Source organism: Fukomys damarensis, unplaced genomic scaffold (genome assembly GCF_012274545.1).
Source record: "Fukomys damarensis isolate Sample0158 unplaced genomic scaffold, DMR_v1.0_HiC HiC_scaffold_38, whole genome shotgun sequence".
NCBI lineage: Eukaryota > Metazoa > Chordata > Mammalia > Rodentia > Bathyergidae > Fukomys > Fukomys damarensis.
The window spans coordinates 79,332,576-79,356,432 of NW_022900950.1; the positions used below are offsets into that span (position 1 = coordinate 79,332,576).

General features: G+C 50.1%; 1 protein-coding gene across 7 annotated transcripts in view; it reads left to right on the forward strand.

Moving 5' to 3' along the window:
* Fnip2 (folliculin interacting protein 2) overlaps positions 1–8,324 on the forward strand; it is a 66,741-nt gene extending 58,417 nt beyond the window's left edge. For 6 of the 7 annotated variants that reach the window (XM_019208002.2, XM_010627988.3, XM_033759864.1 and 3 more), the window contains 3 exons: positions 359–559; positions 4,208–4,323; positions 6,429–8,324. In XM_019208002.2, the coding sequence (XP_019063547.1) occupies positions 359–559; positions 4,208–4,323; positions 6,429–6,507 (396 nt within the window). In that variant the 3' untranslated portion in view covers positions 6,508–8,324. Of the gene's footprint in view, positions 1–358; positions 560–4,207; positions 4,324–6,428 lie in introns of those variants that run through there. The other variant, XR_780993.2, reaches the window with a different exon arrangement.
* The last annotated feature ends 15,533 nt before the right edge of the window (positions 8,325–23,857 follow it).

Consider the following 23,857-nt stretch of genomic DNA (forward strand, 5'->3'; position numbering starts at 1 on the left):
GAAGTGAATTTTGATATGCTGCAATATTGGGGGGCATATATTGTTTTGCCTAACTGTGAACACTTAACATCTACAGTGGGCTTCCTGGTTATAAGAAGGAAACAGAAAAAAACATTATGCTGAAATAAATACATTGCCTTAATCACACGCATACACACACACACACACACAAAAGGAAACAGCGCTTAAGTGCAGTTGTATTGGAATGATGGTGTAGTGACAGCCCTGCCGGCGTCCCTGTGAAGCCTGATGTGTAGCTGCTGCTGTAAGCGTTGGCATTTCTGCTGCAGAGCACAGTCTGGACGTGTCGCGTGTCACCCAGAGGCGGGCAGAGAGCTGACCTCCTGTGTTCTTTCAGCACCCAGTGCTCGATGAGCCGATAGCGGAAGCCGTGTGTATTATCGCAGACACGGACAAGTGGAGTGTCCAGGTGGCCACGAGTCAGCGGAAAGTGACGGATAGCACGAAGCTGGGCCAGGACGTGCTAGTGTCCAGTCAGGTGTCCAGCTTACTTCAGTCCATTCTGCAGCTTTACAAGCTTCACCTCCCTGCTGACTTTGTGAGTATTTGTTCCTAGCCGATCGAAGAGATATCAAATACTTTTAATGATGTTTTGATGAAAATCATGAATTCAGACGTATTGTTTTATTATGACTGAAGGTCAGCAGTAAGTGAAAAGGGAACAGACAGCATAAGAGCAGCAAACAGGGCAGATATTGCAGCCACAGCAGCCTTCTGTGCAGCAGGTCGTGCAGAGCACATCGGAGTCCTTTTGCGCAAGACATGATACAGTAAACGAATATGGGAGGGATGTAGTGTGAACGCAAACTCAAGGTCCTCTTGCGGAGAACCCTCAGAGCGGTATGAAGCGGGCCAGTTTCCAGACTGTCCTTGTTCTGCAGCCATCCTCATGAAATGTCAGGGTCAAGAGGTAGAAGCAGTTTGTGCAAACACTTCCGGTTTTGAGGTACTCTCCACATGTGAGAGGGTAGCAGTTGTTCTTTTCTGTTTTGGTACCAGGGGATCTAACTTGGGACCTTGTGAGGCAGGCGGTGGAACCACTGAGCTAAATCCCCAGCCCAAGAACATTATTTTAAATGCAGTCAGCGAGTAGAGCCCAGAAAGCCCCAGAAAATTAGCAGCTCTCCCTCATCACTGTCATGATACATGCAACTTCCTTTCTGTGTGTGTGTGTGTGTGTGTGTGTGTGTGTGTGTGTGTGTGGGCAGGGGTCTGGCACGCATGAGTGGGCGGAGACTGAGGGAGGAGGTCTGTTCAGGAAGAAGGGGAGAGCAGTTTCAGTGGAGGGAAGAAGCTGCAGAGTACAGAGCCAGTACAGAGCCAGTACAGAGCATGTGGGGCCGCTGACCTGCTCTCGCCCCACGCTTGGGAACACTCACCGAGCAGAGCTCCAGACGGGAACCTCGGGCCTGCTGCTCTCAGGAGGGACACAGGCTGCTTAACAACAAAGAAGGAAGTGAATATTAATGAAATCTATTAATTGGCAATGAATAGTTCATTTCCTGGCTCCTGACAACCAGCTGTACAGTGGGTGCACACTCCTTAGATGTGATGGAGTGTGGCGTGGCTCTGAAGGAGATGCTGTGCACAGTGGCTTTTGTGGGGCCAGTGGCAGGGCAGAGGGCAGGACGGCCCTGCACCGAGCTGGGTTCTGCTGCTTTGCTGTTACCACTGGTGTGACAGTCAGGAGTGTCTGAGTACCTGGAGCAGAGTCTCAGCTTTCTTGTTTGTAGAATGAAGATAATATAAGGGTACTGTGGGAACTCCCTGAAAATTAAGGGTAATTTTAAACAGTCAAAGCACCCGGTCAACATGGGGTACTTTAAAAGCCAGGATGGGCTGGGGATTTAGCTTAGTGGTTCTGACGCCTGCCTCGCAAGCACCAAGGACCTGAGTTCGATCCCTGGTACCGAAAAGAAAAGAAAAAAAAAAAAAAAGCCAGGATGCATATATCGGTTGCCACCGCACACGCTTTCGAGTCACATGCCACGGGCTACCACTTACGGACAGAGAAGGAGAAAGAGGTGATTCACGTTGAACATGTGGTGGTAGTGTGGTGGGCGTTACAGGCCCTCAGTATGTCAGCAGTCTCATCAAGCAGTATTACTGGCTTAGACATTGACAGGCTTTTAGCTGAACTCTTTATTTGACATCACACTGAATCACTCCTGCAGGAAGTCTGCTCCAGGCTGTGTGAGAGGTCTTCGTGGGCTGCCATGGCCTTATTTTCTATTCGACATTGGCTGGCAGATTCTCTGCTAGAAGCAGGTTGAGTTTCGCTGACTGAGCGGCTGAAATGTCCTTTTCTATAAGGGAAGGAGGTGGGTTAGGCTTCATAGTTTTTATTGCTAGACGTATTTACTACACTTTTGCTTGTTTTTTTGGTACCGGGGTTTGAACTCAGGACCTTGCACTTGTGAGGCAGACGGCGGAACCACTGAGCTATATCCCTGGCTACTACACTTTTATTTTTCACTCTATAACACATAGGTCTTTTGCAGTCAACGTTTTACCTCTTGTTGTCAAAGACGTAAACCACTAGAGCAGATCATTTTTGCTTTGTTTGAATAGAAGTATGTTTCACTACTTAATAATATGAATGACTTGTTTAACATGAGCAAACCAAGATTAAAGAGCACCTCCTGCAGAACAGAACCCCTTACACATCGCTCATTGAACCATGCACGAGCAGGACAGTGCATACAGATGGAGGAGAGAGTTGTTGAGACTTCAGAAGTTAAAATTGAACAAATCCATCTCAGGAATAAAAGAGGGATGGGGAAAACCCCAACAGAGTTCTGTTGAATACTCAGGAGCCTTTTAGAAACTTTTTTCTACATGCTTTGATTTCCTATTTTACACATTTCCACATTTTTAGCCCAGGCTTCTCTTTATTTCCATGTTTTGTGCAGTCTGTGAAAACACTAAAATTTGTTTTACGATATAAAAGACCCAGTGCAGTATGAGTGTTCTTTTCAGCATTTCATAGCACTCTTATTAAAACCTTTGCGGTTCACTCCATAAGGAAGTGCAGTTTAACAGGAGATCCACCACAGGCCTGCTTGCCTGGGAGGATGCTTCCAAGAGAACTGGTGAGGCCCTCAGCCTTGATTAGTTCTCTGTTACCAGACAGCTGTGTTTTAATCACCTGACCGATGCATATAATGTTTTGCGCCAGTGAAACACTAAAATGACCACATCTCTAACAGATACTTTTTATGTGTCAGTGATTGGCCCCGGTGGTCAAGATCTACATTTCAAATGCATCTGTTAATCTCTTCACCTTGAAAATCACAAGGCTGTGTTCTAGAAGAGAATTATGCCTGTGGGGTCCCCCTTGCCAGAGCTCTCAGGTGTCTCCCGAAGACACTTGGATGGTGCTCCCTGCCAAGCACAAAAGCTTTGCCTCTGGTAGAAGCTGCAGATGGCTGCTATTCTGTAAGAACTGAAGCTGCACACAGCTCTGGGGAAAGATGTCCCGAAAATAAGGCCCATTCTCTACTGTTACAGACCTAATTAAAGTACACTCTCAAAAGCAAAATTGAAAGTTCAGAATGGCCCTGTGGTAATTCTGTGCATGTACTGCGCATAGTCTGAGATAATAGCAAGAAAACAGAAACAAAGATGTTTTTGATAAAATTACTTACAACAAAATACAAAGAGCTGTAAATAATAGTAGATTAACATTCTCAAGACTCATTTAGCTGTAAGAATCTCATCAGTAAACAAGGATTGATGGGGAAAATATTACTAGAAAGGTTTTGTTTGTTTGTTTTTTGAGACAGGGTCTCACCATGTAGTTGAGACTGACCTGGAGCTCACTGTGTAGCCCAGGCTGGTCTCAAACTCACAGTGATCTCCTGCCTCAGCCTCCTGAGTGCTGGGATTACAGGCGTGCGCCACCACGCTCAGCTGAAAGTTTTTTAAAAGCAGGAAAGTTTTGTATTTATAGAATGATTTCAAATATGTAGAAATACTTATTTTGTAGACAGTACAAGGACAGGTGTATGAAAATGTCACAGTTGTTTTAGAGCCCCATTGTGCCACAGTGATGAGCTGGAGACGATGCTTATAGTTTTTCGGTGTTGGGAGGGGTGAGATTACAGCTGTGCCCACGGAGACACAGGAAGAGAACTCCTGCTCCTGGATGATGGCTGGCCCTCACAGTGCTGTTGTTGCTTTGCAGTGCATCATGCACCTGGAAGACAGACTGCAGGAGCTGTACCTTAAAAGTAAGATGCTGTCCGAGTATCTGCGGGGACACACGCGCGTCCACGTGAAGGAGCTGGGTGTGGTGCTGGGGTGAGTCCCGTGATCGCTGCCCCTGCCCCTGCCCCTGCCGGCCCGGCCTCGCACCCCTGACCTTTGTCCCTGGCCATCCTCAATAGGCCTGAGAACCTTTGCAGCTCCAAGAAACACAGGTGCCTTGTGTCAGACGCCAGGTCCCAGGCCTGGGGACAGGGCGAACTTCAGGCTGGCCACCTCCTGTCAGCCTTCTCCCCGATTATGTCACCCACGGAAGGAAAGGGAACATTTAATCCCGCTCTGTCTGTCCATTTCTAGTCGCTCAGCACGATGCCAAAGTTGCAAGCTGTCAGCCGGGCTTGGGCAGCTTGTGTTTGCCTCTCACTTCCTGGAGGAGGCGTCGCAGCTTCTCCCTGTGCCCAGGCCTGCAGGTGGCCTGCTCTTCTGTCCCCGGGACAGTTGCACGGTGCTCCTGCACCCAGAGGATACTGGCTTACGTTCCCAGCTCGCACCATCTTCCGGACAGTGGAGTCATAAGTGTGTAGGGGAAATTCCGCCTTGTTTGTTCTGCTTCATTTATCAATAGAGAAGCAAAGCAAGGACAAGGCTTTGTGTTTTGGGGAAGCTGTCACTTTCATCCAGGATAAGAATTCCCTAGCTTGGAAAGAAGTACTGTGTTTATATTGTTAACTTTTCACTTCATGGAGCCTGCTGATCGGAGTATGATTTTATTCAGCCCTTTGCCCTCTCATCAGACGTGGCTCCTTCCACACCCAGGATATGACGGACTGTTGTGTTTAGCTCTTAGCATTTCCTAGCCTACATTTTTTTCTTACGTACTTCATTTAAAAAATACTTCCCCTTTTTGAGGCATTTGTTGTGCAGTTAACTTGCATTAAGGTCTTTGTTACTGTCCCCTCTGAGTTTTGTCTGTTTACCAGCCCCACAGTCCTGCCTCCTTGGGCTTCTCATTGCTGGCCGTGGCCTTTGTACTTACGGAACTTGGCAGGTATCGGTCAGCCTGAGTCTTGGTGGACCCGTGAGGACCTGTCCGCCCTTGGCCTGGTCTCCAGGTCTTGGCTCCATTACTGGTGGAGCCCAGGTCCTCCTCCGCCTTCCGCAGGCCAGCAGCACGGGAGGACTAGGTAACGTCTTGTCCGCTAAAGTAGACCTGTCTGTAGCATTACTGGAAGAGGGGTACAAAACTCACCGAGTAATGCCAGCTTCTATTTTATTTAATTTTAAATTGAAGTTTTTTGGATTCAAAGGAAAGAATAGGACATATTGCACTGAAACAGTGTAGTTTAAGCGTTTTTACCCTCAACATCTGCTCGGACACCACACTCTGCCTCTGCTCTAAAAATTTGTTTTGGTACCGGGGATCAAATTCGGGTGCTTATGCTTGCGAGTCAGGTGGCAGAAACACTGAGCTAAATCCCTGACCCTGTCTGCCTCTACTTTTTAACTTTCTTTTTTTCTTGGTACTGAGAATTGAACTCAGGGCCTCACGCCTGCCAGGCAGGTGCTGCCCTGATGAGCTCCATCCCTTCTGCCTCTGCCTCTGAGAGAGACAGCCGGAACCGTGTCCACCTGAAGCTCTTGCTGGTGCCACTGTGCTCTCAGTGCATGGGGCTCAATCTCCCTGAGGATCTCGGTTCTGTGAGCCGCTGGGACCAGACCACACAGTTTTGGGGAGAAGTGTGGCACCAGTACACCCAGAGACTGGTGTGGACCGAGGTGCAGAGTGGGTGCAGTTTCAGGGGTGTTGGCGGGGAGGGTGAGGTGATGAAGTAGTCACGCACTACTCGCTGGGGTCATGCGGAGCCCCCGGCAGGGTTCCAGACTTCAGTTGGACCAGCTGCTGCAGGCCAGGCAGCTCGCCCCCAGCCTTTGCTCCAGCTGGCCTCCTTGGGTGGTGTCTGAAGATATTTTACTGGAATTGAACCCAGGGCTTTTGCACTGAACTATATATCCCAAATTTCTTTGAGAAAGAAATTTGCTAAGTTTCCCAGGCTGGGCTTGACCTTGTGATCCTCCTGATTCAGCCTCCCAATTTTTCATGAGCTTCAGATAATGATGTTGCAAGCTTGCTACTGAGAAATAATACTTTCCTACAAAACCATGCTATGTTCAAGTCACGTTCTTTTGTTTTTAATACTCAGGATTGAATCTAATGACCTCCCTCTGTTGACTGCTGTTGCCAGCACGCACTCTCCTCACGTGGCTCAAATACTCCTCTGAGCTGAAGCTCAGGACCATTCTTCCTTGGAAGAAGACAAACAGATTCTCAGCTGAGAGGGAAAGGGATACGCTCTCTGGCTGCCTGGCTTGAGAAGAGCAAGGGGAAACCGTCGTTCCGCCCTGTGTCCTGAGATACTGCTTGCAGGCGGATGCTTTTTGGGAGACTTGGTTCACCTGACACTGGTGCCTGTGGCTTCAGGAATCCTTTCTGCCTTTTGTTCCCTGAGACTCAGCAGAGCAGGTCTGCCGCGTGGAGAACACAGCACTGCAGCGGGCGAGGGCAGGGTGAAGGGCAGGGCTCACTGCGATATTCCAGCAGCAGGCGCCTCCAGGCTGCACACGGGAGCCGGCGGAGCAGAGAGCACAGTCTGTGGAGGCCAGGCAGAAAGGCCACACCAGGCCGCTGGGAAGAGAGGTGCTGGGGCCTCTGTCCCGTTTCTTCTCAGTTTACCTTGATGCAGGTGTGGCCTCGGAGTCAGAGATGGTCGCTGGTGCACCGAGCCAAGAGCCCATGCAGTGGCCAGACAACTGCACCGTCTGCGGAGAGGCACTAGCAGGGTCCTGAGCTGGGCAGTGCCCGCTGCCCTTCCTGTAGTAGCGCTGTGGACACGGCCGGCTGGGTGGGAAGCCCGTCTGCAGCAGTTCCTTTGCATATTCCAGAGCAGTGCATGTCCGGTCGGAATATTTACATTATCACCTCCGCACCTTCCGGTTCCTATGTTCCTTTCAGAATGTCTTTCTAGAAATTCACTTGACCCTCATGTAAAGCTTACCAAAGTGAAGAGTTAGTATTCTAGTTCACTTTTTTAAAAACCCTTCATTTTCTGTTCCTATAAAGGCGACTTAGTTTGCTGACCATGAAACAGGCTGAAGCAGGCGTCGCCTCTAGAGCAGAGGGGCAGGCTGCAACACTGACCACGGACAGGCGGGAGCTGCTCTGGCACAGCCAGCCACTGTGGCGCTTTGTGTGTCCTTCGGCCTGAGGACAGGAGGCTCATGAACCATCGAGGGACTTAAGTTTGTCTCTGTTCCTTCACAAGTACAAAGTAGCTGTGTGAATCTGCCGGCTGCCCGCACCCCCAGGACCTCCCCTCGACTCTGTGAAGCGGTCAGTGGGTGTCTCCTCAAGGCTTGTAGGATTTTAAACTTTTAACTGTTGTCTTTCATACGATTGAAGTTTTCTGTCCTTTTTCATCTCTGTTGTTACGCTTGACGAAGAGACCGCACCCTCCCTGGGGTCCCACCGGCACTTGCTGTCCCTTCTGCATCAGGTCACAGCCTTACCCTCAGGTCCGCACGGCCTAGAGCGTCCCGGTCTCCAGCCCGTCTCGTTGTTTACGTCTGTGGGCACTTTGCCTCCTCCTGAGAAGAGGCCAGGAGACAGAGCCAGCTCTGTTCTGAGGTGCACCCAGGAGTGTGTGAAATTAGCCCATCCAGGGACAGCTGAGCTGTAAAGGCTGTCTCAACTCCACGCACAAAACGTTTAGCCCAGCCTTGCAAACGAGAAAACCGGCCTGTGGGCACGCGCTGCTGCAGACCACTGTGGGAGCTGTTTGCTCACGTGTGGGGTTTGCCTTGGTGGCAGGATGCCAGTCGGAGCCTGATCCTTGTGTCTGTCACCTGCTGAACACACTGGGAATGTTGCTGCCCCTGTAGCCCTGCTCTAGACACCTGCCGTCCATTCTGTTTTAAACTCAACCTCTTCTCCAGAGTGAGGGACCTTGGGGGCTTGTGTCGAGATGCGCCCGCTACTCCTCCATACACCGGGGCTCTGGGCCAGAGGGGACCGCCCTCCCCGTGCCCACCGTGGGATGAAATAAAAATCAAACAAATTCAAGAAATCTACCTCAGTTGACAGATTGGACCTTTAGGGTTTCTTCAACTTGTGAGTCTTCCCTGCTGAGTGGGACTTTCCTAGGTCTTGCTTTTCTGAGCAAGCTAGCGAGGTATGACGGAGCGAAGTACTCAGTGTTACTGTGATGGGCCTCTCCTAGCGTGTTGCAATTTCATTTCTAACAAACTGATAAGTGATATGAATGTAAAGGTAATTGTGCGCGTTTTAAACACGACAATGAAAATTTAAAGTGTAGCTTCCATACTTGTGCATAATTCCAAAGTATTTTATTTTTATCAGTGTTAAATAGCTTTTTGTACAGGCTTTAATCCATTTTTCTGAAATGTGCTGTTTTTTAATGAAAGTAACTATAATCTTTTCACATCCCATGGAATTGCTGTTTACACATTGAGACTTTTTAAACTTAACCATATTTTTCAGAATTAACTTTTTTGGAGGGAGGAAATTTCCCACTTGCTAAATGATGCTAAACTGTTGTTTGGGCTCTTGTAATTAGGTCCTCAGATTTTATAAAAGGATAATCTGTAGCCTTCTAGATTCTTCACTAAAGTTGCTGTACATAAAGAATATAAAGTGACACCCAGATTCTTTTAAATGTCTGGGTTTTCCACTAGTGACGCAGTGAGGGGATTATTTTGCTCATGCATACTTTAGCCGTTAAATTAGACAGTCTTGAGCTTCTCTTAGTTAATGTAAACCATTTGGTTTTTTTACTGTATTTGAGGAGACAGGATATTTTCATATATTTTTTGCCTAAATCCAACAGCCCACTCTAAAAAGTTAATTTTTAAGTGTCAAACCTTGGCGAGCCATCTATTTGGGAAGTGATTACAGTATGTGTAATTTTCAGTGGTGGCTAAAAACAGAAAATTCTGGGATTTGTTACCATCAAAGCTTCATTAAGAGAAATTGATAGGGACTATTTTTGATCAGTTGACTAGATAGCAATGTCAATGTATGGGGAACTTTTCTTAAAACTTGTTCATTTATTATTTTGATCCATTTTCTGTGGCATTTGGTGCAATAAACCTTTGGAATTTATCTTGAACATTTTTTGGTGCTGCATGTGATCTGTTTGTTACCTTTAATCCAAACGTGGAGTCTCCCTTGATAGTGCTCATGGGGAGACGGCCATTGCACACGGGGGTGGCTCTCGCAGTCTTTGGAAGCATGGGGCATCTGGGTTGGTTGTGCAGTTGAGGCCAGTGGTGTGGCCGGGACGACCTGTCCCACAGCGAGAGGACATCGGGGCCAGTGCCTGTGTGACCGTTAAATGCCGCTGGACATTCATGTGGATGAAACCCATTTAATTATCTAAGCCCGGAACTGAGTTCTACACATAAAAGCAGTGTTACATGATTTTAGTGTATGAGTTTTTCAGGAATGAGCCTGTTACTGCAGACAGCGAGGGAAGATTCTACTTTGTAAGGACTGTAACAGGAATTGGGTACTTGGTCTTTACTCAGAGTGGATGTACTTTTTGGAAAACTGTGTCCCCAGCGGCGACAGCGTGGAGCTGTCAGTCTGGGTGGAGCTGCCTGGTCCACAGATTGTGCTCCTGGCCTGGGAACCCCCCTTCCCTGCACTCCCTGATCCGGCGCTCTAAAGTGCTCACTGAAATACACATCACTACGTGCTGTTTTAGGTGATGCCTCTGGGAATCGTATTGGTCTGTGATAGGCTGCGTCTTTAAGTCATACTGTTTATGAGCTTCATAGTAACAGGCAGTACCAAATACTCGCCATGAAAGGGGTGAGTTAAGCGCTGTGCTCAGTCTAGAGGAAACTGCTCCGTTGAGCGTGGCTCGTCCTGACGTGGCGCCTGCTGAGTTTCACTGACTGAGAGACCATGGGGAGACGTCGGGGTGATTGCCACGTCCCCCAAAGAGCTGGAGTCGCACGCACAAGGGACGCAGACATGAGTCGCGTGCTGTGCTCAGCTCCCCCGTGCTGGCTCTGTGGTCCCCCACCCCCCGTGTCATCCTTAGGCCAGGTGACGTGGGCACTGGGCGCCGAGTCTCTGTCACTGGATGAGGCCACAGGGCTCAGGCACTTGTGAGACCCCACTCTGGGTGTGTCCCGAAGGTGCTGGAGGGGCCCTGTGTTTCAATGGGGAGCCTTGCGTAAGTGGGTTAGCCTCTCTAATGTGGGAGGGAGGGCCTGTCCAGCCAGCTGCAGGACTTAGGGAGAAGGACACCTTCCCCAGGAAAAGGGAATTCTGTCTCTGAGTTCCCCGGCTGATGAAGTAGGAGAGACCCACCCGGTGATCGGAAGCTCATTCCCCATGGGGCTGGGTGGCTACAGGCACCCCACCTAACAGAGATCCTTCACATGACCAGTGGCCTGAGTGCAAGTCAGCCTCTGAGTGTGTGCAGCAAAGAAGAATAGTTAGAAACAAAGGTAACGAGGCGGTAACCATGGAACGGGGAGGAAGATCCCTTCCTGTAAAGATTCGCTCTCAGCGGCAGGTCAGTCCCGGTGTCTGCATCTCCCTGCTCACCGGACACCAGATCACCAGGTAGCAGCTCTTTCTCATGTTCTGGTCTTCATCTACTGACCGCTGCTCAGAGGTAAAATGATTCACCCATATTAACCCCGTCTCACCGTCCTGCTTCCCTTCCTTTGACAGCTGAGCATTTCTGGAGTCCACTTGGCCTTCGCTGCTTTGCCCCAGTCACTCTGCTCCCCGTGTGCCCTATGTAAACCCCGTAAACCCTTCCCATTTCTTACAGAAATGTCCTCCGAACTCAACTCGCTTTCAGAGCAGACTGTCTAATCAGGCCTCTTCTGGCTGACATCTAAATCTTTCTACAACGAAAATTGCATCCTGTCCCTCGGGTTCCAGTGCAGAACACCCAGATGCCTGTGTGATGTTACTCAGATGCCCAGCTGCTGCTGCCTGTTCTCCAGCCAGCTCTTCTTCAGTTGCCAGGCTGATTCCACACTCCTGGGCTGAAGCAAGCCTCCTGCCTCAGCCTCCCAGGTAGCTGGGACTACAGGCCAGCAGCACCACACCACACCTTTGCACATGCTACCCAGCCATCACACGTGGTGACCTCCCCGGAGGTTCTGTAAGCATGGCCTTTGCCCTGTGAATCTGTCCTCCCCAGTCAGCCTCGCCCCTTCCCCCATCCGTTATAGCTCAAAGTTCCATCCATTGCCACCTTGCTGACTGTGTAAGGTTTGCAGACCCACAGCAGCGAGCTGCACTGCGGGGACTGAGTCGCCGGCGCCCCCGGCCTGCAGAGCTCACTGTTTTTCTCGGCCCCCACGGGGTTCACATGCGCGTGGAGAGTTGGGAAGTCAGAATGAGTGTGCTGATGGGGAAGGAAAGTGTGCGGTGAGCACATCTCAGAGACGAGCGTAAGTGGACGGGCAAAGGTCAGGGCCATCCGCTTCCCAACAGTCACAGAGCTGCGCTGGTGTGGAAAAAGCTAAGACCAAGAAAGGAAAGTAACGTGGGAGAGAAGACAGAACTTGAGGCATTGTGTGACTTTTAAAGAGGAGCTTGGCAAACGGGCAGATTAGAGAGTCTCTTGATTGAATTCTAGAAATATTTTAAATAGCATTTTAGGTAAATGTGTACAAGAATTTATATGCAAGAGTTATATTAAACGTCCTACACTGAACTTTTTAGACAAGATTGGGCACATTCAGGGTGCTCTGGCCGTAGACAATTGTACTTCTTAAAAACATTACAGTTAAACTTTACTCTCAGGCTTTTGAGTAGGAATACATACTTAAAACCACCGCATTTTCAACTATGTATTTATCTCACAGTTCGTAGAGGTTTCAGTCCCTAATGGGTGGCCCCAAGGCAGATGGTGAGACGGGCACTGCACAGGAGAAACAGTACATGGCAGGCAGGCAGAAGACTGCAAAAGCAAGCAAGCAAGGGGCCTCAGCAGCCTCTTCTGCCCCTCTGCGCTCTAGACTACCAGGACTAGGGCGGTGCCAGACCAGTCAGTGGACTGCTTTGGTAATCGTACAGCTAGATCCAGCCACCTCTGGAAAGCCCCATCAAGACTGCGGTGAGGCTTTGGGGGACATCCAGACACAGCCATGCCATTCCCCCAAACCCTGAGACAGGAATGTACTTCTTCGCGTCTCCATGCAAAGTTCAGCTTGCAGAGGGATGTACCGGCGTCTCGGGTGGGAGGAGAGGTGGCCATTCTTGGGTGGCCAAGTGTGAATCCCCGCGGCGGAGCTTCTCACCTGTGGTGTTTGTTGTTTGCTTTTGACTGTACAGAAGCACTTGCTTCCCTAAACAAGACTTATGTAAAAAAGTAGGGTGGGTGCCTACTGTCTACACCTCTGTGGGATGGTCCGAAAAGAAAGCAACTTTCCCATGTATGTCTTGGGAGCAAAGGTGACTAACCATGCTCACCAGTGCTGAGCTAGAATTACTTCTGGGGCCTTGGATGTGAGGTGCCCGAGCCACATGACACATCTGGAGCTCTCTGTGGGGAGCAGCAACCCCACACTGAGGACTCGGAGCCAGCATGTAGCCTTCGAAAGTGTGGGTGCCATAGACCCCCAAGACTGAGAAGCTGTGTGACCCCAGCAGGAATGCTGGGCCAGGGAAAACAATAAACTAACAAAATTTATCTGTGAACTCTAGGTAACGATGTATCAATGGTAAATTTCCTGCATCTTAAAACTGTACTGTAAGCCAGGTGTGGTGGCGCACGCCTGTGACCTAAGTCTGGAGGGGTGGAGGATGAGGGCTATAAGTTTGAAGCCAGCCTGGGCAACTTAGCAAAATAAAAAAGGAAAAGGGGAGGGCGACTGCGATGTATCTCAGGTTCCCTGAGTTCTGCCACGTAGTATTTAGGACACAGACCCTAAAATATTTAGCAGTGAGTCAGCATAATGTGTGCCATCTGTGCTCAGATCTTATATGTCCACGGAGGGGGAGTATTAAAGCATATAAAATTAACAACTGGTAGACCTATGCAGAGTATAGGAGGAGTTCTTGCAATTTCCTTTCTGAATTTGAAATCATTTCAGAATATGTCTTTTAAAGAGATTTTTTAAATGCAAAAGTAACCTACTTCATTTGGACTTAGTGATAGGAAACAGCATTTGAGATCGTTTACTCTGTGGTTGCTCGAGTCCTACTCAGAATGAGCTGCTCCATAGGAAGTAACCAATCCATGCTCTCCTTGAATCGTCTCCTGGGACTCTCCTGCCATACCAGACCCCAGAGGAGCCACGGCGGCTGACCCGCTCCCTTTCCTACGCAGAGTGCCATGGCCTCAGGACTGGCCACGGAGGGCCACAGGGCCTTTGCACAGCATGCTTCCCATGGACACACCACTGCCAGGGAACAGGCCCCTACACTGTTCAGCAAGTTGGCCCGATTCTTCCTGAGGCAAGATAGCTCTTAGTGTGGGGAACAGGAGTCCTCAGATGCACCAGGCTCTCTGTTCCCTTTTCCATCATGCAAACTTGCTGCCTAACTCAATAGTAAAAACCAGAGGACTCCGGAGTGCACTGTGCTGTGGGTTATGCAGAAAAACTTACGTAGGAGGCTGGTTATGGACAAACCAAGAAATCATTGCTGAACGTGTACTCACAGTTCTTTGGTTCTAATGGTGACTGTGGAATTTTCAGGACAGTAATCAGTATCCCTACTTATTAAAAAAAATACAAAGGAAATTATGCAACTTGCCCAATATTTATGTCTTAGATAGCAACGGGGGGAAAATCTCGAATTTGAACTGGTGTGTTCTTACAGTGCTAATCAGTGTGTGAGGAATTTAAGGCGGGAGTTACAGACTTACTTGGATTTTACAAACTATTTTCTCAGCTTTCAGATATTATGCGGTAGCTGTTCTGGCCAGGTTAAACCATGTGATGACTAAACACAACCTTCCCACTGGATGGACATCGTCGTAGAAATCCAATATGGGTTACAGATTGGGTTGATAGGTTGAGAGCTGCAAAACTGATTATCACTATTACCGCTAAACCTTCCCTGGTTCGTGTTCATGAACTTGCTGAGCCTGATTTTCCACCCATGATGGTTCACAAGCGCCCCACTCTTACCTCATTCTCTGTTGGTAACCTTGGCAGCTTTGGGGGCTGGGGCTTCCTTGGTGGTGATTTGCTCTGCCTCGTGAGAGTTGCCCGTTTGGAGTCTCTTTGGTGGGGGTCCTCATAGTCACCCATGTGCCAGGCAAGGAAGGCACGACTGTATCTGCCTTGCTGATCCAGGACAGAAGGATTTGGTTGCCTGAAGCAGGAACAGTTTAGTTGATTGGCAAGTGGAAAAGGCCGAGAAACAAGATCACTAGTGTTTGGATGACTAAGATCTGTCTGTTCGCTGGTGATTTGTGGGGATTTCTAGCCATGTGGTGTGGGAGAATGGGAGAGCTGGCCCATCAGCCTGTGTCCTGAGCAGCTCCTGGACTCTGTACCCCTGGACATCGGGCTGCTGGAGGTGGGAGGACACTCACTTGAGCACCATGAGGAAAGTACCCTGAGTGTGCTTGTGGCCCATGGGTCCCCGTGGATTCTTTTTTGTCCTGTCCTAGGAATTGAACCCAGGACTTCTGCACTGATCTGTTTCCCTGTTATGTTTGAATCTAGATCAGATGACCCCCCAAGCCTCATGCAGTCTTAGGTGATGCTTTGGGAGGTGCTTGGGTCATGGGGTGTGATAGGCACTGGACTGACCCACTGATGGTTTGTAGCCTTGATTTGGGAGGTGGAGCCTAGCTGCCGGAGGAGGTCACTGGGGCGTGGCCTGGCAGGGTCTGTCTCCCTCCTCCTCCCTTGATCTCCCTGCTTCCCGCTGCTCTACCCTGTGTTTTTCTGCTCTGCCTGTCCCTGGGCCATGCCACCTAGCCTTGGAGCCAGTGCACCATGGTCTGAAACCTCTACAGACTGAGGGCTGTGGGTATCCTTAGATTCTGTGTCTCAGCAATCACAAAGTAGCTAAGACACTCCCCAACCCTTTTTAATTTTTAATTTTGTGACAGGGTCTTGTTAAGACGCCAAGTTGCCCGTCTCATTTGAAAGCCTGTTGGGGCTTCTCACCCATCACCCCTCAACCTGAGCTTCGAGTGACTTGGTGACTGCAGAGTTTCCTTGTAGAGTCTCAGTTTTGTGGGTTCCCAAGTGTGTTAGCTGTTACTGTAACAAATACAGTGGTACAGTGGTACCTCGGTTCATTAACTTAGTCCTTTTATGATTCTGGTCACAAACTGAATTGGATGAGAAATGAATCAATTCAAAGATTAGGGTCAATGTTGACCTCAGGGAAATTTGATTCAGTTCACATACAATTTGGTTTGTGACCAGAATCGTGGAAGGAATTAAGCTTGGAAACTGAGGGCCACTGTACCTGAGGTAATGATCTTAGTGAGGGACATATTTATTTTGGCTCATGGCTTCAAAGGTTCCTGTCTGTAACAGGTTAACCGTGTGACTTTGGGCCAGTGACGAGGCAGCTCGTCTTAGCGGGCAGTGTGTGGCAGAGGAAGGGGCTCATCTTCGCGGGACCTGAGAGAGGAAGGCTCACAGCCCCAGGGGTGTGCCCCGCAGGACCTGACTTCCTCTGCTGGGCCCAGCTGGAGATCTCAGCTCTGCCTGGGCCTGTGGCCATGTTCCAGTTCAATGCTCGGCCCCAGGTCTGTGCCTCATCCTCCACCTCTTCAAGGACGTTGGGGCAGCGGCTGTGCCCCAGGCATGGCAGGAGGCCCCAGGGGGCCCAAGCCCTGTGTCAGAGTTCGCGTGTGGGTGTGGAGGGCAGGTGACAGATGGAACTGACGCGCAGGGGGCACCGCAGGGGGCACCGGGGAGCAGGTGAGGCAGAGAAGCAGGAAGCCCTGGGCCCGGGCACCTCAAGTGGCAGGCAGGAGGGGAGAGTTCTGTGTGAACGGCACGGGAGCTGCTGCGCCCGGGCTCACACTCCCCGCACACCCTGGGTTCCAGTGCCCCCTGCGCTGCCCACAGCCCCAGTCAGGCAGACTCAGTGCGGCCGGCAGGGGCGTTGGGTGACCGGGTGCTTCCCGTCTTTCCTGGGCCGTTTGGCTTGCCGTCCTCAGCCCATCCCCATGCATAGACGCTCACAGACCTCCTGCCCAATCCTTCACCTTGGTGAGGTCTGAAGAAGCCGTCATGTCAGAGCTTCAACCTGTCACTCCCGCTCTCCCTTCCCTGGCAAGCTGCACCCACAGCGGGGCTTTCACCAACACCCTCGGGCTGGGGTGCAGCTCAGTGGGGAGTGCTTACCTAGAATGCATGAGGCCCTGGGTTCCATCCTAGTGACCACACACACACACACACACACACACACACGCGTGCGCACACGCACACACGAGTGATTTTTTTCCTGTGAGGCAGTGATTTTTCTCTTTCCATGGCACTTTATATTTGACTTATTCTGTAGAATCCATTAGAATACATTTACATTTCTAACTGAGCCGGCTCTCCCCCTCCAAACAGTGTTCCTTAAAAGGCCCAAAGCATACTTTGTCATTGGATTCCCAAGGCTGCTGCCCTGCCAGACACATTCAACTCAGTTCACTTCAGAGGACAGAGGAAGAGGGACGGAGGGTGTGTGGCTGCATCTAGCTGTCCCCCAGAGCTTCATGCACTTGCAGGCAGGGCCTTTCGGTGGGGGCTGGATGCAGGGTATGTGAATATGGATTATGGTATGCGATAACCGGATCAGCCCGCGGATTGGATTAGCGTACTTCTAGGTGTGGCTGAGGGAGTCCCACTCTGGGTGTGAGCGGCACTGACCAATAGGCTTGTAGCGTGCATGGAGTAAAGAGGGAAAGAGCCATGTGGGCAGGTGTGTGTCCGACCGTCCCTTGCTGTGATGGGTGTCTGCTTCCTGCCTACCCTGCCGTGGACTGTTGCCCCTTGGCCAGGCCTCCCTGCCTTGGAGTGAGCCCACTGTAGACTGAGAGCCGGAGCACACCTCTCCTCCTTTAAATTGTGGGTGTGGGGAGTTTTGTCCCAGCAACAAAATTAGGACAGAAGGGGAAGATTGGAACCGAGAGACCTGAAGATTATCCACCTTTCCTCCATTTCCTTTGACCTCCCCTGTTTCTGTGGCCTCCCTGCTCGTTCCCAGGAACGGTAGGTCTGCAGAAATGCTCCCCTGCAGTCTGGCCTTCCTGAATATTATTATATATAAGTACAGCTTACATATGCAGCTTAACAGCTGGTGATATTTTCAAGAAAGTCTGAAGGATAAGAGCTGATGCTAGATGGTTAGAATGGTTAGTGATGGGTCGGGTATTGCTCACAGCTTATATCAGCTTGATGAATGGTGCAAAGGAGAACTATCTCACACGAGTGTTATCTCCTTAAAATAATGGATTCTAAAAGTAACTCCATTTAGAAAGGAATAACCCCGGCACATATTCAGTCTGCCCTTACATGCTGAGACACTGCTGTGTGCAGTGCAGCACCACCGAGCTACATCTCCAGCCCTGTGTGTAGTTCCCACCGAGAAGGACACTCTAACATTGCCTCGGCAGAGTTGTCAAAATCAGAGGAAGTCAGAAATTAACGTTTTTGAACTGCTACCATCATCCTCAGATGCAGTTTTTCCAGTTCTTCCAGTAAGACCCATTTTGTAAGCAGACAGTGCAAGGCTGAAGCCGAAACTCAGTGGCCAAGCATGCGTGTAGCATGTGCAAGTCGCTGCATTCCGTCCCTAGCAGTCTTTTTTTTTTTTTTTCAGTGAGTTTATTGGTACTTTTTAGGCATACATATAGCTACATTCATCACCGGGATCTTGTACCTTTACATGACAGGTCCTGGTTCTCATTTTTTCCCCATTCCCTTGCCCTCCCTTCACCCCCTCCTCCCTTCCCTATTTACAAAGGCTTTGTTTCCACTTTTTCCTTTTCTCATATTTTTTCTTTTCCCTTCTTTCCTTTCCCCTACCCTTCCCATTTCCTCTGCACCTTTAGCCCTTTTCTTCCTAGTTTGCATTGTCAGGTATACAATTTGGATCTTACTTACACTTTTAGTTTTTCACACCAGAGAAATTATTTGGTATTTACACAAATGTGTCTTATTTATTTCACTGAAGAGTATCACCTCAATATGCATCCAAATCTATAAATTACTCTAATTTCTCATTCTTTATGGCTGAATTAAGGTTTTATAGAAAAACCACATCTTCCTTATCTAGTCTCCAGTTGATGGGCAATTGGGCTGTTTCCAAGCTTTAGCTATTACAAGCTGTGCTGCTATAAACATGGGTGTGCATACATCACTGTGATATGATTCTTTTAGTTCTTTTGGAAAGATACCCAGCAGAGGGATGGCTGGGTCAAATGGAACCTCTAGTCCCAGGTCTTTGAGGTATCTCCATATTGATTTCCATAGTGGTTGCACCAGTCTGCACTCCCACCAACAATGAAGAAGGGTTCCTTTCTCCCCACAACCCCACCAACATTTGTTATTGTGTGATTTCTTGATAGCAGCCATTCTTTATGGGGTGAGGTGGAATCTCAGTGTTGTTTTCATCTGCATCTCTTTTTTTTGGTACCGGGGGTTGAACTCAGGTCCTTGCGCTTGCAAAGCAGGCTCCAAACCGCTGAGTTAAATCCCCGGCCCTCATCTGCATCTCTTGAATGACCAGTGATGTGGAACATTTTTTAATATATTTATTTGTCCTAGAAGTGTCTGTTCATTTCAGATGCCCGTTTTTTAATTAGGTCTTTGTATTTGGGGGGTCTGGTTTTTATAGTTCTTTATATAGTCTAGATAATAGTCCTTTGTCTGAGGAACATCTGGTAAAATTTTTTTCCCGCATTGTAGGTTGTCTCTTAGCTCTGCTGCTGGTCTCTCTTGCTGTGCAGAAGCTTTGTAATAAGATGAGATCCCAGTTGTTGATTCTTTGTGCTGGTTCCCGTGCTGCTGAGGCTTTGCTCATCCATCTTCTCCTGTCCCAGCAGTCGTATTGAGCAGGACGCTCCGGCCATTTCAGGTCCAGTTCAGCCCACTCCTTCTGTCAGTGTCCAGCTCTCTCATGTCTGACTTCGGGAACAGCTTCTCATCTTCCTGTGACTCGTACATGGCCTTGATACTTTGAAAAGCACTGACCAGTTGTTTTGTAGATTGTTCCTCAGTTTGAGTTTATCTTGTTTCCTCTTGAGATTGAAATCGTGTGTCTTTGGATAGGAAAAACACGGGATGGCTATAGCTTTGAGTTGTCACTGCTTGATGAAGCTCTCTTAGGTCCCAAGACGGAGGCAGTATCTGCCTGGAATCTCCTCCGTAAATGACTTTTCCCCTCTTACTAGTATTTTGGGAGGTTACTGTGGAGATGATTCTGAGTCTCAGTCTATCAGAGATGTGTATTTCAGTACAGACCCAGGATCCCTGATTTCCTTCGGGGCTGTGATCCATCACTCCCACAGCTCAGGTCCCTGGCCTCTGCACCCACGTCCCTTTGGCACATCCTGCCAGCCCTAGGACATTTCCTTCCCTTTGGCATGAAAGGGTTTCCAGGTTCATCTTTCCCTGAATTTTCCCTGAACAATGCATGTCTTGAAGAAACTGTTGTTCCTTTTAGTGAAGAATTTATTTAGAAACCAAGATCTGGGTGCTAAGCATTTTCAGGGTGTCACAGCTGCTCAGCCTCCTCAGAGAGTGGAGCATGGGTCCCTCTCATCTTCTGCCTTTTTTCTTCTAGTCCAGTGACCGCCCGGACTCCCATACCCCTCACCTCTTTACTTCTCTATCAGCCTGCCCTCTCTCACCGGTCTCCTAGAGCTGCTCCCTCCACTGCCCTGCACATGCCTGCCTTGCCCACTTAGTCTGACCCTCAGCCGGTGGCTCCTGGAAGGCACCCTTCTCACACCGGCACACAGCTCCGGGCTCCTTCGCAGGCATCCTCTAGGGCTCTTCCGCTGAACTGCAGGAGAAGCAAGGGGAGGGCAGCAGGCATTTCAGAAACCTCCCACAACCGCACATGTATTACCACGTCCAGGTAATACGTTAGGTCTCCCGTGCAGCAGTCACATTTTGGATCCCTTGAAAACTGAGATGCTTTCTATCTTCCGGGTCGCATTATCTGTTTTCAGACTTTCTAACTGGCCTATCCAAAGGCTTTTGCAGTTGTTGACATCATCCCCCTCCAGGAAAATCTTTATGTCTAGGTCTCAAAGGCCCTTCTGTCTGTCTCTCCTTTTAATTCTCAGGCAATTTAATCTACAATTTGTTTGGAGGAAGCTTTTATTCTTTTTGCTGCTTTGCCATTGATATTCCATAGAATTCTACTTCTGGTTCTCCTGTTCCATACACCACCTCCTAACCTCCACCAGGGAGTGGTGTTTGTCTTTGTCGGGTTTCCCTTGCTGTGACAAAACAGCTGAGGTAGATCAACTGAAAGGGCCAAGTTTATTTGAGTGTATGGTGTCTGACAGTGCAGTCCGCCGTCACTTGGGGCTGCTGTGAGGCAGAACCTCATGGTGGAGCAGAGCTGCCCCTGTCACGGTGGATGGGAAGCAAAAGGGGAAGTGGCTGGAGTCCCAACATCCTCGGCAAACCCTGCTGACCCACCTCTCAGGCTCCATCTGCTTGAGGCGCCACTGCCGCCCAGCAGAGCCTCCCAGCTGGGGACCGAGCCTTCAACATCTGGGCTTCTGGGGGAGTTTGAGCTTCCAGCGCCCCCAGTTTATAACCAAGTCCACAATGAGCATCAGTGTACTGATGTTTACAGTGCTTACTTTCACTTCTGCAGTTCAAACACCCAGCCTCTGGTACCCGGATATCTCACGACAGGATAACAATACAGGAAGCCCCCGACTTACAGACACTGAGTTGGGTGCACTGCATAAGACTCACTTGGTCAGACTTACGAACATTCTCCCAAGGCGGACCTGGTTCCCAAGTCGGGACCTGCTGTACTTTATAGCTTTCGTTGAGATAATGACATTTCCCACTTTTTATATATTCAAAATCAAAATGGAAAAAAACCTAGAACTTGAACTTCGATTCGGTACTTCCAAACCTGCGCAGTTACTTTGTCTATAAATTGTGAATAATGGCACGTAGTACTTACTGGTTGTGAAGACTGAATGAATTAACACTTATCCAGCACTTAAAACAGTGTCTGGCCCATGGTGACGGTGTAGGAGTGTTAGCTACCTCTCAGTTTATCTTCCCTCTCCCTGCTCCCTGTCACTGCTGTCACCCCCACAGGGCCCTCTTGTCTGTGTCCCCTGCTTTGATCAATGACATCACCCTCCACTCAGCCACTGACAGAAACTTTTACTTCTGCCCTGTCCCTTGCCGAGTTGGTCATCAGGTCTCAGTGAATCTCCCCAAACCCCCAGCAACCGTACATCGCTCACTGAGGATCCCATCTCACTGAGGATCACCTGTTCCAACCATTTGGCAAACCGCTTTCCACACCCATTTCTAACACATGGATTTGATTCCACCATTTCCTTACTTTAAACGTTTAACACAACAGGCTGGGCTTGTGACGCATGACGTCACCAGCATTGGGAGCCCGAGTGGGAGGATCGTGAGTACCAAACCAGCCCGGATCACACAGCGAGACCCGGTCTCACAGACGGAAACAGCAGCTCTCTGCCTGTTAGAATTAAGCAGAGTCACAGTGTGCAGTCTTCGGCTGGCCCAAATCGCACAGGAGCCAGACTGGTGTGTTAGGCTGCACACTGAAGACTGCGCCGGGGCAGACACACGCGGCGCTCCCCTCACTCTGCCTGGCCCCACGCTGGATCCCTGTCCTGCGTCGCCCGCCAAGCAGCCCTCCGTGTCTGCGGTGCTGCCGAATGTCGGCCCTTCCTCGGTACCTCTTTTCCTTCCTTTTTCTTTTCTTTCTCTCTCTCCTCGCTCCCCTCTTCTCGCAGTGCTGGGCATTGAATCTGTGTCTCTGTGAATGCTAGGCAGTGCGGAACCACCAAGCTACCCCTCTGCCATTGCTTACTCTTCCCAGTATCTACAGAGCTCCTGACGGAGTACAGTTTCAATCGATTCTGCTTTCCAACAATAAAAATACAAAACTGTTTGCTGTCCTCGGCCAGAGACTGTGACTGTACACAGTAGGGGATGCGGGGGAATCAGTCTTAGATTTACAGTCTCATTTACGACTTGTATTACTTCTTACAACGCAACGTTTAAATTTTCCTTACAAACCATTAGTTACTTGACAAATGGCTGAAATTTTCCTAGCAGCCTGGACAGCTGAGAAGACAAAGTGGACATCAGCGCTCAGCTAGGAAGTGATGGCTGCGCCTGGCTTTCCTGTCCACATCGGGGGAGCCGCCTTCGTGGGCGCCTCTGCCAGGCCAGGCCGGCGGGAACGGCACCGAGGGCAAAGGGCTGCAGCGGGCCAGGCTGGGCAGTGGATCCTGGAGCTCAGGGGCGCGGCCCGCGCTCTGGTTCTCTTGGGGTCGGAAAGCAGCTCTGCCGAGGCGCGAGTGGCGTCCTTCGGGCCCACAGCGAGGGAGAGTTACCGGGCAGGCTTGCCCAGGGTCCGCCTTGGCAGTGACCCGCCCGGGGGGCCGCACTTCTCTCTCCCTTGCCGCAGAGCCGCACTCCGAGGCGCTGGCAGTGGTCTCCGTTCCCTTCTCCTGGGATGGCACGGGGCAAGGCCTCTGTCTTGGCATCGTGGGTCACCACACCCCGGTCCTGGGGCCTGCAGCCGGCCCCACAGAGGTGGACTGGGCTCCCTCCAGCCCCACTGGACACCAGTCCAGCGCACAGGCCCCTCAGGAGAGTGAGTCAGCGCTCAGCACCCGAGGGAAGCCACCCGGCCCTGCCCCGGAGTCACACGGGCAAGCGCTGTGGACTCTTAATCCTCTGGGATCACTCTTGTGTGATCGTGGGTGAATGGTCATCATGGGGATGATTGACAACATGACGTTATCGGTGTCGCACATCTGGACAAAGTATACAGCTATCTTCAGCAGTTATTAATACAGAAAAATGTGAGTGTTAATGGTGTTAGCCCAGAATAGTTGTTGCCTAGAGATCTGTGGTAAGTGGAAAGGGAAAGAGGTTTAGAAAAAGCAGCTAAGTTTTAGTAATCAAAACCCTGAAGCGCTTATAGGGATTTATCTGCAAGCATGTTGGTCAGCTTTCCATCGCTGGACCCAGCACCTGCTCTAAACGGCGGGGAGGAGGGACGGTCAACGTGGGCTCAGGGGTCTTCTGGCCACAGTGAGCGGGTTCACTGCGGTGGGCGGAGGGGAGGCAGTCGAGGCAGCCACTGCCCCTCGGCCACCGCACACTGCCCGGGCAGGCCTTCCTCCTCGCAGCCCTACGGGCCGTGCTCCTGGGTGGGTTACCCCACCTCGTAAAGCTGGAGCCCCTGATCCGGTCGCTTTCCTGCAGCCCTGATGCCTTCCTCTCAGCCGGGCTTCTGGGCTGTTTTCATAAACAGCCATTAGCAGCCCGTGTCTGGCTGGCCGTTCTCATTCTGGCTTCAGCATGCTAGGAAAAACAGGCGTCTGAGTGGAGCTTGGCTTGTTTAAAATAAAGGCTC